This window comes from Protobothrops mucrosquamatus, unplaced genomic scaffold (genome assembly GCF_001527695.2).
Source record: "Protobothrops mucrosquamatus isolate PMUCROS unplaced genomic scaffold, P.Mucros_1.0 scaffold397, whole genome shotgun sequence".
Taxonomy (NCBI): Eukaryota; Metazoa; Chordata; class Lepidosauria; order Squamata; family Viperidae; genus Protobothrops; species Protobothrops mucrosquamatus.
In genome coordinates this window covers 459,544-475,056 of record NW_015386728.1, presented here as the reverse complement: position 1 = coordinate 475,056, position 15,513 = coordinate 459,544, and the positions used below count along the sequence as shown (strand labels likewise).

The window sequence follows — 15,513 nt, the reverse complement described above, 5'->3', positions numbered from 1 at the left end:
GGTCACCACGATGCAAAAAAGATGCTGAGACTCTAGCAAGAGTGCAGAGAAGAGCAACAAAGATGATCAGGGGACTGGAGGCTAAAGCATATAAGGAATGGCTGCTGGAATTGGGTATGTCTAGTCTAATGAACAGAAGGACGAGGAGGGACAGGATAACAGTCTTTCAGTATCTCATGGGCTGCCCCAAAGAAGAGGGAGTCAAGCTATTCTCCAAAGCGCCTGAAGGCAGGACAAGAAGCAACGGATGGAAACTAATCCAGGAGAGAAGCAACCTAGAACTAAGGAGAAACTTCCTGACAGGGAGAACAATTAACCAGTGGAACAACCTGCCTCCAGAAGCGGTGAATGCTCCAACACTGGAAGTTTTTAAGAAGAGACTGGACAGCCATTTGTCCGAAATGGTACTATAGGGTTTCCTGCCTGAGCAGGGGATTGGACTAGATGACCTCCAAGGTCCCTTCCAACATCATCATCATCATCATCATCATCATCATCATCATTATTATTATTACTACTACTATTATTAAACCATGGAAGTTTCTTAACATGCTGATTCCCCTTTGGAAATGAACACAGATCATTAAAATGGATTATTCTCTAAACAACGGCAGGATCCCTTTGTGCCTTCCCTTCTAACCCCACCTGTCAAGTGCACCTCCCTTATTTAAATCACCAGTTTCACAGGCACCAAGTAGTTTCTGAAGTTCCGTAACAGGGCGTTGACAGCTTTCTCCTTTGGGGAAAAAAAAAAATATATCCAGGGCACTGAAGGGGAGACAACGCAGGCATTGCTCCAAACTCCATCTGCTTCCTATGTCCCTTGAGGTAAACGGGAGGCTGACGCTATTCCGGGCGCCGCCCAACGCTCTCCTGCTCGCATCAGCCTTCCACATAGTAGCGGTGCGTGGAGGACGATCTGATAAAACCAGTGTAAACCTGCCCACACCTGATTAAATAACTCCTCCTGACACTTGCCCAGAGCATTGTCCTGGGGACATTGCAAGGGCTTTGTGCGACTCAGCTGGACAGGAAAGGAGGTCAAAAGGTGGATTTTCTACCTTTGCTCCCCTTTTTTGCCCCTATTGCGAAGCCACCCAGCCCAAAGCTCGTCGGATTGCACAAATAAGTGATAGGTTTCGCTTTGTATCCCTGGAACGACACACACCCGGGATGGACAAATGGATTGGCTTGGGGTTTCTTTCCCCCCCGCTTGCCTCTTTCTTCTCGGTCTTCTCTTATTTATTTGAGATATTTAGAGATACCGAAAATTTAATGTTTAACCTGTCAGAAAGGGGAAATGCTCCACTGCACGCTAGGAGCGTAATCAGGTGAACAGCGTGTCCCTTGCAGCTCAGAATAGGCATTGATGCAATCCGGGTTTATCTTTTCTCCTGCTCCACCTGTTCCTTCTTACAATGTAGGCATCATGTTCCTCAGAGCTCACGTGTGGCCTTCAGCCCAGAAAACTGCACGGCTGGCTGAGGAATTCTGGGAGTTGAAGTCCACACGTCTTAAAATTGCCAGGTTTGGAGACCCCGATTTAGATAGATTAGCCCATGCAATATGACAAAAAGTTTGCTGACCATTTTTAAAGAGTCTCCCCAGGGATTGCACCCAAGACTTTCCCATCCCATCCACAGACCTTGAAAATATATGCATCTCTGTGCTAAGCAAGATCTTGACCAAACCTTTAGCTAGCTCTAACGCTTCCAGATTAATGACATCTAACCCCTTTCACCTTTAGAAGGCATGATTTGATGAAGCAAGCAAGCATTGCTGGCGTCTGATCAACCTGAGACCTTTTGCCTATCAGCATTTGAATTTTCAGAAAATTTTTCACTTCGTGCCAGCTCTTTGATTACACTTGGCTCGAGTACCCTGCAGGGGGTGGCTTTTGACCTTAGAATTCAGCTGTGGTTCCTCACCATTTTTTTTTACCCTGCCTCATTATGTCTGCATGTACACAGTATCACCTTTCCTAGGTTTCCCCCCCCCCTCCCCACTTTTGGTGGAGCCAAAGCAGGAAATGGCAACCTCTGCCCAATTTGTTTTGAAATTATACACAAAGGAACAGACTGCAAGAAGCAAAACCATCACGCTATCAGCCTATTAGCTAAGCAAACGTTTGTTTTAGGCTTATCCATACAAAACTTAAGAAATTCACAAACGCTTGGACATTCTAAGGAATTGCCAGATGTGAACTTTACTCAATCCACAGAGCAGGTGTAAATATAACAGATTGCACAAGGTCTCCACAAGATTTAGATTAAATTGAATCTTACCGTTAGAAAGATACACGTTTTTAAAATGTCTCAGAGCCCATCCTGCAGAAACCACTGTAGTGTATTAGTTAAAATGTGTTGGATTAGGACACGAGGGCCCAATTTAGCTGATTTGATTAATGGGTGACTTGAGGCCCATTGCTTTCCTAGCCCAGCCTACCTATATATTGCTGCAGGGCGTATATGAGGCGAGACAATCTTCTATGAAAAAAAGATTGTTTATAGCAGGGGTCCCAAACCCCCAGGTCTTGCTTGACCCAGTACCTGACCACAGCCTGTTCAGAACTGGGCCACAGACGTGGCGAGTGTGCGAGCTCCATTTGCACGAGTGGCAGGCACTCATGTCCGCTGCTTGTGCAAATGCAGCTGCGTGTATGTGCACTTGCCCACCACTCACCTGGAACCATCCCCTCCCACCCTCTTCCTCTCCCCCCCCTCCCCCACCAGTCTGCAAAGCTGGAAAGGTTGGAGAGCTCTGGTTTGCGTGGTTTATCACAACCAGAACAAATGAAACATAAAACCCTTCCAGATTTGGAGAAAACCGGTTCACTGTTAACAATCACCAGACCCAGAAAGTGGCTTAGTTCAAATTTATTCTGGCACTATTTTCATTTTTCTTGTCTTCTGTGGTGTCTTTTCCCAACAGCGATCACGAACATTTTCACCACCCTGTCTACGGAAGCTGCTTCACCCTTAACAAGAATGGAACGGACAAGTTCTGGAAAGCTTTCAAGCCAGGAATTGTTTATGGTATGTACTTGAGTCAGCCAGGGTTAGCCAGGGTTAGTAATAAACTCAGTTTAGAACTGAATTGTAGGGGGGGGGGGAGGTGGTCTTTTCTTTTAAATCCAGGCATAATGCTCAACTTCCTAGCAGAAAGCAGATTTTTTTCTAGCTGATTAAAACCATTCCTGAAGCTGCTACTGTTCGGAAGAAAAAGATACAGGCATTACACAAGTACCTGTATATATATATATACAGGAAGTTTTTCAGACAGACCGGTCTGATTGAGAACACCTTGACATTTTTAACTTGACACCTTGACATTTTTAACTGCTATACTGCAGTTTTACTTTTTACAATATCTTTTGCCTTGCAGCCCCATAACTAGGGGCGTTAAGCAGGCTCAAGTCGCAACTGCGAAACATTTTAAATCCAAATTTCTTTTTCTGACAAAGAGTTAAAGAATTAAATCGGGAGACTAAGATGGCCATTTCTAGCTTGTTCTGCTTTCATCAGTTAGCCATATCCTTCATGGGATTCGAACCTGGGCAGTTTATGGGATTCGAACCTGGGCAAATTACTGCCTAGTATGTAAACTGCTAACTGATGAAAGCAGAACAAGCTAGAAATGGCCATCTTAGTCTCCCTCGTGAGCACCAGGAATATTATAAACTGAAAATGTTTAATAAAATTACCAAGCTTTCGTCGGTACACTACCGACATCGTCAGGGTTAGATGCTAGTCAGTGGGAGAGTTTCTTTTATAGGTTGTTCAATATATATACACATACATACATACATACATACATACATACATACATACATAAACACACACCTAAAAATTGACTGATTTTAATAAGTGTGGAAAAGCAGGATCCCATGACCTCATGTCACCTTAATGATTAAAAAAAACAGAGAAAGTGAGAGACAATGAGAAACGATCTGGAGGGCAGGGCGGATAGAACGAAAACAGTGCTACAGAACTGGGCAGCTATTTGGGGATCACAGTGCTAGATACAGGTTGCTCTGGACATAGCAGCCATAAGATACAGGATGTGTTTAAGCAGGCAGACAGCAAGTTTATGAGATGCTAACCCTGTTTTTAGAACTAATGTGTTACTCTAGAGAGATCGGAAGAAAGAAGATAGGGTGAGTGAGTCACAGAGATTTTCCATTTCGATGTAAATCGGGCATTAAATCTCCCTGAGCCTTTCAGAGCTCTTGTTGTTTTTAAAAGTCCTAGAAAAACATCGCTGTATTGTTTTTGCAGATTGGCAGGAGATGCCCAGTAGAATTCGTGAGAATATAGTTTTTTTAAAAAGGCAATAAAGCAATAAAGTAGAGCACACAATCCTGAATGAGCATAAAATAATAAAAGATGTACTTGTTATGTACAACACCGGCAATATTAATAAAGAGGGGCAGCTCAGGGGAAACCAAAATGGAAACATTAAAAGCAAAAGGAGAAACAGGGTTGACTTGCACAATCTAATGTCACCACCAAAGAGTTCTATGCGTGGCCAAAAATAAAAAAACCTCAGAATTTAGGGAGGCCAAAACATCCGGTTAGAGATCTGCCGTTTTTAATATAGAAGTGGCCAGAGAAGTGTATTGAAGATTTATAACATTTCAGCCCATGTAAATGTGTGGATGGTGCAAATTACACTAAATGTGAACAAACATTTCCCCACATCCCTAATCTGTTTGAAATCTGAACTTCCTCGATCTGTACAGGAAACATAGAAGCACATGCAGCTCCACTATTACATCTTCCTCAAGGCAGATACTCCCTCCACTATTCACATGGGAGGCTGCAGAGTCACAGTGATATAATTCACAAGCGAAACACACAACCCACACAGCCGGTGTTCTCCCACACTTGCCAATCACAACACCAGAGGCAAGCCACGTGCAGGGAAGATTCGGTTTCTATCAGCCTCCTCACCTGAAGCGCAATCTGAGCGGGATGGAAACAAGCCCTGCCCTCTTTTGCTGAATCCTGATTTTTAAAATGCCGTCCTGTTTCTCCTTCCCTCCCTCCTGCTTCCCAATACAGGCCTCTCTCTGATTCTCAAAGTGGACCAAAAAGACCACATCCCGCTGCTGTCCACCACGGCCGGCGTGAAAGTCATGATTCACAGGCACAACCAGACCCCCTTTTTAGAGCACGAAGGTTTTGATATCAGGCCTGGGATCGAAAGCACCATTGGAATCAAACAGGTGGGCCTGCTGGCCTCTCAAAGGCGACTTTCAAGAACTGGAAATGTTGGCAGGGAGAGTTTTATGTCTTTAGGGGAGGCCTGGCAGGGGATTTACAGGTAGTCCTCTACTTTGGACTACAGTGGAGCCCTCTTGCTAAGCAAAACAGTGGTTCAGTGAGTTTTGCTCCATTCTGTGACCTTTCTAGCCATAGTTGTTAAGTGAATCGCTCCAGTTGTTAAGTTAGTCACATGGGTTGTTAAGGGTATCCGGCTTCCCCATTGACTTTGCTTGTCAGAAGGTCCTAAAAGGAGATCACATGACCCCAGGACACTGCAACCGTCATAAGTACGTGCCAGTTGCCAAGTGTCTTGAATTTTGATCATGTGACCATGGGGATTCTTCAACCGTTGTAAGTGTGAAAAGCAATCATAAGTGACTTTATTCAGTGCTGTTGTAACTTCAAATGGTCACTGTAAGTCGAGGACTACCTGTACAGTTCAGTGTTGACTCTGAGGAACACCATTAACCATAAAGGTTTTAGACTGTTCTCTGTGTGTATATATACCCTCCCAAACAACCAGCCAGGGCAAGTGAATTAAGCATATTCCCAAACAGACCATGGAGGGAGAATATTTCAACCTAGTCCAGACAGTACTAAGCATTAGCAGCTGGGTTTGGAGACATTCGAATATTGCAATAAAATACTGTTTTTTCACTTCCAATGGCATAGGACGAGGTGTCCCGCTTGGGTGGGAGTTACGGCCTATGTACCAATAATGGGGAAGATGTCAACATCAAGTTACTCTACAACAGCACATATACGCTGCAGGTACGAAGAGGCCGTGGTCCTCATTTATCTGTTCATGTCTCGTCTTTGAATCCTGGCCATCTCAGTTGACCCTGGCCCAAGGTTATGACCAAGAAAAAGAAGTCCAGAATTCCAAGAATTTCTCTTGGAAATTCCAGAGATCGCTGCATCCTTTTAGTCACTGAACTCCTTAGGAAGTGATATTGATCACTTTACAGTTTCCAGATAACAGTCATTATGAGCTATTGATTATTGTCCATTAATTTGTCTAGTAGTCCCTCTTTTTCACGTCTTCCCAGTTGGCAGCCATCACTACACTGTATAAATACATAGCTTATATTTAACACGGGTCCCCTTCAAACAATATCTAGCTCCAATTTTCCCCAATGCCTGGGCTATGAATTTAATTGCAATCCCGGTATGAAATTCGGCATCTTGTCGTCTCGTCAATAGATCTTTCCCCCTGCTCACTCCCAGAGCAGTTTAATTTTCCTGTTCCTCGGTTGGATGTAGCCCCCACTGCCCCTCTTAACCCACGCTCCTCGTGCAGTCTAGCGAATCTGAGCTTCCACGTTCAGCCCGTGAGGAAAGTCCCTCTTCCCTTGATCTGCTCTCCCACCAACATTGCCGTCTCACCGTCTTGCAGGCCTGTTTGCATTCTTGCTTCCAGCATCATATGGTTGAGAAGTGTGGCTGCGGATATTATTTTTACCCACTACCATCGGGAGCCGAGTATTGCAACTACAATAAACATCCTGCCTGGGGTAAGGCGTCACGACGGACAAGGAAATTGGTCTGGCTGGTCTCCTTTACATCTTTCTCTCTAAGCTGGCTTAGAGGGTCTTGTTTCACTCTATGTTAGTCAGAGGCAGTCTCTATCGGGGTGGGGAGATAGGCAACCTCCCGCTCTAGGCTACAGTGCAGCTGCCTTTTCTTTGTGCAACCTGATGCCAAAACCTGATGCTCTCTACATGGGGCTCCCCTTGAGGTGCACCTGGAGGCTCCAGCTAGTTCAGAATGCGGCTGCGCGGGGGATTTTGAGGGCCTCTAGATGCTCCCATGTAACACCTCTCCTGCGCGAGCTGCACTGGCTGCCGGTGGCCTTCCGGGTGCGCTTCAAGGTGTTAGTAACAACTTTTAAAGCGCTCCATGGCAATGGACCTAGGTATTTGCAAGACCGCCTCCTACCAAACATCTCCCTTCGACCAGTCCGCTCCCACAGAGAGGGCCTCCTTAGGATACCGTCGGCCAGCCAATGCCGGCTGGCGACCCCCAGGGGGAGAGCCTTCTCTGTGGCAGCTCCTGCCCTCTGGAATGACCTGCCCCCCGACCTATGTACAGTTGCGGACCTGCGCCTCTTCCGCCGAGCCCTGAAGGCCCATCTGTTCCATGCGGCCGGCCTGGCGTAGTTTTGATTGGGTTTTGTTAGGGGTTTTATATTTTAGAGCAGGCTTTTATGTAATATTTACTGTGATTTTTATTACTGCCTGTTCACCGCCCTGAGTCCCGTAAGGGAGATAGGGCGGTATATAAATTTAAATAATAAATAATAAATAAATAAATAAATAAAATGAGTCCTCATGTTACAGATTTTAAGAGCTTCAATGCCATCTTTTTGTTTCACAAAAGTACAGTACAGTTTGACAAGGGAGGACATTTTCTTTTATCATTTCTTTTTTGTTTTTGCAATTCGAGTCCTGTTTATTTTGCCATTATGGTCCCCGTTCTGTAATGGGCTGTGAGAACAACCTTGGGAGATAGAAGGAAACGGTCTGAAAAGAGATATCTCAGCCCACAGAAGGAACGGGGTGGAGGAAACATCTCAGAAGGAGCCCTCTCTAGTTCTCGGAAACATAAAGGCAACAGAGGGGGAGACCTCCTTTCAGACCTGCAAGATTGTGTTATTGTAACCTTACAATAAAGGCAGTGTTGGTACTTGGTAGTTTTTGGTTCCTCTTCTGGACTTTCTCAAAGGGCTGGCGCATTTACTGCGAAATTGACCTGGGCTTAATACTTGAGAAAAAAGGAGGGGGGGGTAAACTTTGCTCTGTCTGTCGATTCCGTAATCGGTCTTTTCAAAAAGTCTCATTGAGGAGAAGGCAGCCTGAATGCCCGCTCAGGTTTAGCATTTGGACAGCAGCCTGATCCAACGTTATTCAGTTGGAAACGGGAAGGGGAAACCAGCCATTGCTCAGCTGTAAATAAAGGAAGTGACGGTCCAGCTGTATTTATCTGGAAACAGGAAACGTGGATTTCCCGAAGCCCAGGCCCAGACCCTTTGAGATCTTCCAACCTGGGTGAATTTTCAGCTGCAATTTACCTGTGGCCGTTGCCTTCTGTTGACCCCATTCCTCTCTTCCCCCAGGTCACTGCTTCTATTTGCTGTACAAAAAGCTCACCGACCACCATTTAATCTGCTTTAGCGAGTGCCCTAAGCTGTGCAAGTGAGTAGCAGGGGAATGTTCATGTGATAGGAGGTTTACCTCCCCTGGTTTTCTGCTGTTCACGGTCTGTCCCATGAACTCTCATCTCCTTCCATGCTTCAGATCCTCCAAGGGTGCATGTGGGCATATAACCGCCTCCTACCAAACACCTCCCTTCGACCAGTCCGCTCCCACAGAGAGGGCCTCCTTAGAGTGCCGTCGGCCAGTCAATGCCGGCTGGCGACCCCCAGGGGGAGAGCCTTCTCTGTGGCAGCTCCTGCCCTCTGGAATGACCTACCCCCCGACCTACGTACAGTTGCAGACCTGCGCCTTTTTCGCCGAGCCCTGAAGGCCCATCTATTCCGTGCGGCCGGCCTGGCATAGTTTGATTATGTTTTAGGGGGGGGGGTTGTATGGGGTATTTTAGAGCAGGCCTGTTATTTAATTTGATTTTAGAACAGAAACTTGCGTATATTTATCGTGGTTTTTATTATTGCCTGTTCACCACCCTGAGTCCCGTAAGGGAGATAGGGCGGTATATAAATTCAATAAATAAATAAATTCAACAAATAAATAAATTCAATAAATAAATAAATAAATAAGCTGCTGCAGACTTGAATTTTCACTGGGCCACCTTTCCCGCCACAGGAACATGTTCCGTCAGCTTCCAGCAGGAAGCAGCTGTGCGGGGCCCTGATTGACCAATAGCTTCCCCCAGATCCCACGAATGAGACTCTCCTTTTAAAAAGGAGTGGCATTTTGCAAGATGCTTGAGGGAAAAAAAATTCCCATTAAAGAAGGCGGAAAGCCTCTTTGATGTAGTGGGAGGACAAGGAAAATGAGGAACTAAACAAGACGTTCAGAAATAAATGTATTGGTTGCCACAGATGTGATTTAAAAAGAAGATAATCTTGCAGGAGGGAAAAAAAAAACCCACCCACATACAGATGTTTGACAAAGAGTTGTACGCCCAGTTCATTTTTTTTTAAATCATCTTATAGAATTACAGTGACCCCAAATCTTTGGGGAGGGCTTGACAATATTGCAAAATATTTGAGGTGAATATGAATGCAAACTTGCTGGATTGGTATGGAATTAACAGCAAACTCTATGTCATTGGCAGGGAAACTTGGTACAAGCTCTCGGCGGGATACGCTAACTGGCCATCAACTAAATCTGAGGTAAAGCAAAGTTGTTGGGGGTTTTGTTTTGTTTTTTGCACAGAATGGGAACAGGGAAAAAAGTAGTAATGACTTACAGTGGACAACATAACAATTAAAGATACTCCCATAGCAATGCTTCCATCCCACATTTCTTGAAAGAATTTGGAAGCTGCCCATCCTCCTCCTGATCTTGGAAGGCTGAGAACAGACAGAGCACACCTTGAGTTATAAATAGGATAAGGATCATATTTTATGAGGCACTTTTCAGGGATAACAATTCAAACACAGAGACACACGTGTATACATATGTATATCCATATGCAAGCATAGAAGGTCAAGCAAATAGTTTTTAAAAAAAAAACCAAAAAAACCCCCCAAAACTGCGGTTATGAAACGGAGAGAAAATAGCGAAAAGAAGTGAGATAAGGCTGACTTAAGACACTACAAACTCTGAATTCAGAGTTAAGAGATAAGAATTCCAGCAAGCCATCCCACCCCGTGGGGAGCTGCAGCCTTGCGAACTGCAACATGGAAGTTCTGGCAGTTGAGCTGCAGTCCAGCCGAGCCAGAAAAAGAAATCTGTCCTGTTGCCCAAGGAGGACGATGTTTTTGCAAGCCCACCAAAGCTCCCTGGATGACTTTGGGCCAGTCACTCTACATCAAACTTTCTCCTGGGGAAGTATCCCATGCTCTTCCTTTGAGTATGATTTTCCAAAAAAAAAAACAAAAAAAATCTCCAACCTTTCCCACATCATCCTTACAGAGATTAGTCAGAATTCTTTGCTGAACCCCCTATTCCTACCAGTTCTCCCCATCTAGCGTGCAGCTTTTGTCTTCTTATGGACCCTTTCACATTTTAATTTTAGTCCCTGCGATTCTATTTCAGAAATGGATTCACAGAGCACTGCAGGCAGACAACAGGTACAACATCACCACCACGAACAGGTGAGTTACCGGATATTCTTGTTCTTTGGTTGGAGAAATCCTACGCTTCTTTTGCAGATGGCGCGTGGCTTGTTTGTTTTCCTGATAGAAAGAATGACAGTTTTCTTCGGGTACTAATGAAATTTTTCTGTTTTTATCAGGTTTTTTTAAATTTATTTATGAAATACAGATTCAAGGAGAAACTTTATGCTAGAGAAATTGGGTTTGCTCACGTTTTCTTTCCTCCATTTCAGCAAGGATATTGCCAAGGTGAATATTTTCTATGAGCAATTAGATTACTACTCTTGGGATGAATCTCCAGAATATAATGTAAGTTGGGAGGAGAGATTCCTCTTTCATGTGTACACTTTATGCCAGGAAGAGAACAATGTTTGAAACGACTAACTGTACGGTTAATATTTTGTTTGGGTTTAGGTGACCCTGGTGATGTCCAACATGGGAAGCCAATGGAGCCTTTGGTTTGGATCTTCTGTACTCTCGGTGGTCGAGATGTTTGAGTTCCTTGTGGATGTCACCATCTTATCTCTCATTTTCTTCTATCGGCGGCTTACAGCTAAGAGAAGACACAAAGTGTCAAGTCCCCCTAAGGTGCCAAGTGTGAGTTTGACTTTGGAGAAATACCGCTACATTGAAGAAGGCTTGGCCCCAGACCAAGATGCAGAGGAATCTCAGGCCAGCCACGAGAATCCGTCCTTCGTCCACGACGAGGGACTCCCTCCGTATTCCAAATATAGCAAATATCAGATGCCGGAACTATATCCACGGGTGGTTCTTCACAGATTTAAGCACCAAGAAGACCAAGGGACATGCCAGGATCCCAAGAGTTAACGGCATTGGAAGAGATTCACAAAACCATTTTCAAAGGATGGAGGAAATGGAGCCTGCGAAGGAAGTGGCGAATTCCACACACTCGGAAATCTCAAAGCCGAAAGGATAGGACCCATGGGATTGGGCATTCAACAGGTGGTGGAATTTATGACTTTCCTCTTCCAGGTTTTTCAGATGGTGCTGGGGCAGATCAGCGACCATGCCTGTAAGTGAAAGACAGGACTTCCTCAATGGGCTAGGTCATGGAGGTCTAACACTCTGCCCTCCTCTTTTCCCACGGTCTAGGCAGTTGACACTGCATGCCGACGAATTCCTGGATCGACTTGAAAATGTGTCTTCCTTTTGTTACTTCTGTCGCAATATTTGTCCTATGGATAACCAGTTTTATTTTGAGCTGTTCCGCAGCCTCTTTTAAAAGTAATGCACCACGTTGTTTTGAGAAGTCTACTTTTTGTGAGCTGGGGCAGCGATTGGCCAGTTCCCTATTAAAAAAAAATAAATCTGTCTTAGTTTTGACTTGAAGCCATCCTGAGAGAACCAGATTCAGCTGGGCACCCTTGACTAGAAAAAAAATTGGATCCTCAACATTTCAGAGATTTGCTCAGGTTAAATGTTAAACCACTCCCATATTTTTTTTTTTAAAAAAAAAATGCCTCTCAGCGGACATTTACAAGGAAACGCTCTGTATTGTCTGCATTATCGGCAGGTCCAGGATCTTGGGAGGATGTGATAACAGTCATCTGTGTTCTTCATTTGAGCAAAAGGACTTTTTGTGCTTGAGTTGACCTGTAAAATCTACGTTGGGTGCTTTTGATGTTTTGTTCCTCTTTTAAAATGTGAAGTTCAATGTTCCCTAAGTTAAACAGGCAAAGGCACAAAGCAATAGTTATCGCAATATGCAAGACAGCCGGTGTCAAAAATTAGTCTTTTTCTGAAACGTGAGTATAGTCAAGGCCTCAGGCAGGAAAGGAAAATAGCTGCATACAACTACATTTCGGTGGTTCGCTGGCAATAACAAACCTTCAGATTGGTTGGATCTGATCTCCTGCCTGGAATACATTTCAGTGGTCACTTTTGCCAATCATGGCTAACATCAGCAAGTTTATTCTTAGATCAGACTAGAAGGAAGTAAGAATTTCTGCAAGCAAAATGTGAGTGGTAGACTATTCGCCAATTCTCAGCAGAGGTAGCTTTGGCATGGCAGAATTTGGATCTGGAACGAAGGAAGCTTTTCCCTTAGACAGAAATCAGAGAATTGGGGATATGCTATTAAATTCTTTTAAGAATCAACTCCGTTGCTGGAGGCTAAAACACAAATTCTATTGAGAGGATCCGTTTTATCACTCCCGTTCACATGTTGCTAGACACAGCAAGTTAATAGCTTAACTCAACCACCCATGTCAAATACCCAACTGATACATACGTGGAGACATTCTGTGAAATTCATGTTCTCTAACTTCTGATTCTGAACAAAGCCAAAATGGCACCATCCATGGAGGAAGAGGGAATCTCCAGGAGACTGGGGGCATCTCCAAGAATAAGAGTTCCAAAAAAAACCCCAAAAAAAACCCAGTTGAGGAGGGGATACTACCAGGGAGCCAAAGAACAAAGAATGACTATTGGTGGGAAAAGGGAGACAGAAAACTGAGTAGAAGAAGAATGCAGTGAGACAGTTTGCAATGTAGCATAGCTGAAAGCCTGAACACAAACACTTCGCCTTGGTCTCATTTGCAGGGACTAATGGCAGTTGAAACCAACACACTTTCTAGAAAGATATCAAGGAACATGAGACACCTTGAGTCAATCTCCTCTTCCAACTGCAACCAGCCCAGTAGTTCTGGACAGTCAATATTTTCAAACAAACCCCCCCACACACACTTTCCCCAGATCTCTGGCAGGCAGAGGTGTGTTAACCTCAGGTATGAACAGACTTCTCTGAATCAGCCTAGGTGGAATTGTGTCATAAGAAACCTGTCATAGTCAGTGTTCCCTTTCTCTCCCCTTTCATTTTGATTTTATTTCTCTAACTGTTGTGCTGCTATTGAGACCTGGGTGTAATTGTAAACATGAATATCTGACTGTAAATTATTTGGGATGTGTGTTTGTATGAGTGGGAAGATTTAAAAAAAACTGAAACTTTTTGGCTTACCTGGTGTCATTTAATAGCTTATTTTACTTGTGTGTTGTTTGTCCATTCTTTTGATTTTGGAAAGTTGAAATGTTAGACAGGAATTTGTTTGGATTACTTTATTGTCTTTCAATATCATCAGAGCATCCATCCATCCATCTACTCACATACATATAAAGATGAGTGTAGATCCATTTTCCCAATCACTTGATCCAGAATTTTGACCTTGAAAGCCATTTATGGTATGGGGCCAGGTTATTTGAGGGACTGCCTCTTCCCAATTACCCATCCCATCAAGTCCAGCAGAAGAGGTATGCTTCAAATCCCGTCTGCTAAGGAATCCCGTCTAGACTCAGCAGACGGACCTTTTCTGCCGTGGGTCCCACCCTATGGAGCATCACACACATCCCCAACATGCAAGTGATCCCATCCTTGATGTCCTTCCAGAAGTTCCTTAAAATCTGTTTATGTCAATAAACGGGGGGGGGGGGGGTGGGTATCTCAAGGACACGGGGTTTTAAATGAATTGCCTACATTGTGTGTCACATATTATGCTTTCCCTCGCCTTTTAGGTAGATAGGCAGATAGGTGGATAGATAGATAGATGATAGATAGATAGATAGATAGATAGATAGATAGATAGATAGATAGATAGATAGATAGATAGATAGATAGATAGATAGATAGATAGATAGAGATGATAGATAGATAGATAGATAGATAGATAGATAGATAGATAGATAGATAGATAGATAGATAGATAGATAGATAGATAGATAGATAGATAGATAGACAGACAGACAGATATATAGGCAGATAGATAGATGATAGGTAGGTAGGTAGGTAGGTAGGTAGGTAGGTAGGTAGATAGATAGATAGATAGATAGATAGGCAGATAGATGGATAAATAGATAGGTGATAGATAGATAGATAGATAGATAGATAGATAGATAGATAGATAGATAGATAGATAGATAGATAGATAGATAGATAGATGAGAGACAGACAGGATAAATAGATTTCATGTTTTAATCCTAAAGTGCTTTTGCAATTACTGGTTCTTAAAATAATTTCATTAAATGCTGCCTAGAGTCCCATTTCTGTGAAATGGGTAGCATACGAATATAATAAATAAAACCAGGTGTGCATTTCTGTCCCGAAGAAGGGCTGACCCACACATCTCTCCCAGCTTGCTGACTTCATTGTCACATGGAGCACAAGGTTAGCCAAGCTAGCTTGGGCGTTACGCCCTTCGTTTCTTGGGCAACCTTGGACTACCCCTTTGTTGTGGCAAGGCAACCCGTCTGCTACCAGCTTTCCAAATTAGCGCGGCAGACGGAGGCTAAGCCTCTTAATCTTGGTTGAGCTGTTGGTTGGCTGTTGCAGTGGGTAATACTTTAGTTCCAAACAGCGACAATTGACTGACAGCTCATTCAGCCCTACCAGAAAGATTGGTCTGACGGAAGACAAAAGGGACAGCGTATTCTCCAAGACAAAACTGGCACGGAAAGGAAAGGATGGGTAGAAATGCAGAACAGGTCATGAACCAATCCGTGAACGGATCTACTTGGCAGAGGGAGGAATAGCACTGCAATGATGATTCACAGCCAAGGAAGTAAAAGAAATCCAGTGTGGATTTCATTGGCCTCAAAACGGCCCGATACACCAAAGGGGATATTATTGCAGCACGGTATGAAAATAAAATGGCACTCATTGCCCTTTGTCAGTAAGAAAAGGTTAGACAATCAAGCTTATAATTGGGAATACAGAACCATGCAGATTCGCAAGACCTGCGTTAAAAAAAAAGAGCTATTAACCCCTTGACTTAACTGAGGCAAGAAAAGTCATAAAAAGGGGGCACAATCCATGACTGAAACAAGATCTGCCCAGCTCAGCCCCTTAAAACCACCATGATGTTTGCTAGAAACATATAGGTTGAGTTTTCCTAACATGTTTGGGTGGGGTAGTTTCAATCCACGTACTGTATTGTATGAACCATGACAATAACC

At 43.9% G+C, this 15,513-nt stretch overlaps 1 protein-coding gene across 1 annotated transcript in view; it reads left to right on the top strand.

Annotated features, from left to right (window-relative positions):
* SCNN1D (sodium channel epithelial 1 delta subunit) overlaps positions 1–11,376 on the top strand; it is a 30,548-nt gene extending 19,172 nt beyond the window's left edge. The window contains exons 5-13 of the mRNA XM_015816051.1: positions 2,932–3,035; positions 5,064–5,227; positions 5,940–6,038; positions 6,664–6,781; positions 8,383–8,461; positions 9,564–9,621; positions 10,490–10,548; positions 10,782–10,857; positions 10,963–11,376. Coding sequence (XP_015671537.1) covers positions 2,932–3,035; positions 5,064–5,227; positions 5,940–6,038; positions 6,664–6,781; positions 8,383–8,461; positions 9,564–9,621; positions 10,490–10,548; positions 10,782–10,857; positions 10,963–11,376 — 1,171 coding nt within the window. The remainder of the gene's footprint in view (positions 1–2,931; positions 3,036–5,063; positions 5,228–5,939; positions 6,039–6,663; positions 6,782–8,382; positions 8,462–9,563; positions 9,622–10,489; positions 10,549–10,781; positions 10,858–10,962) is intronic.
* Positions 11,377–15,513: the final 4,137 nt, after the last annotated feature.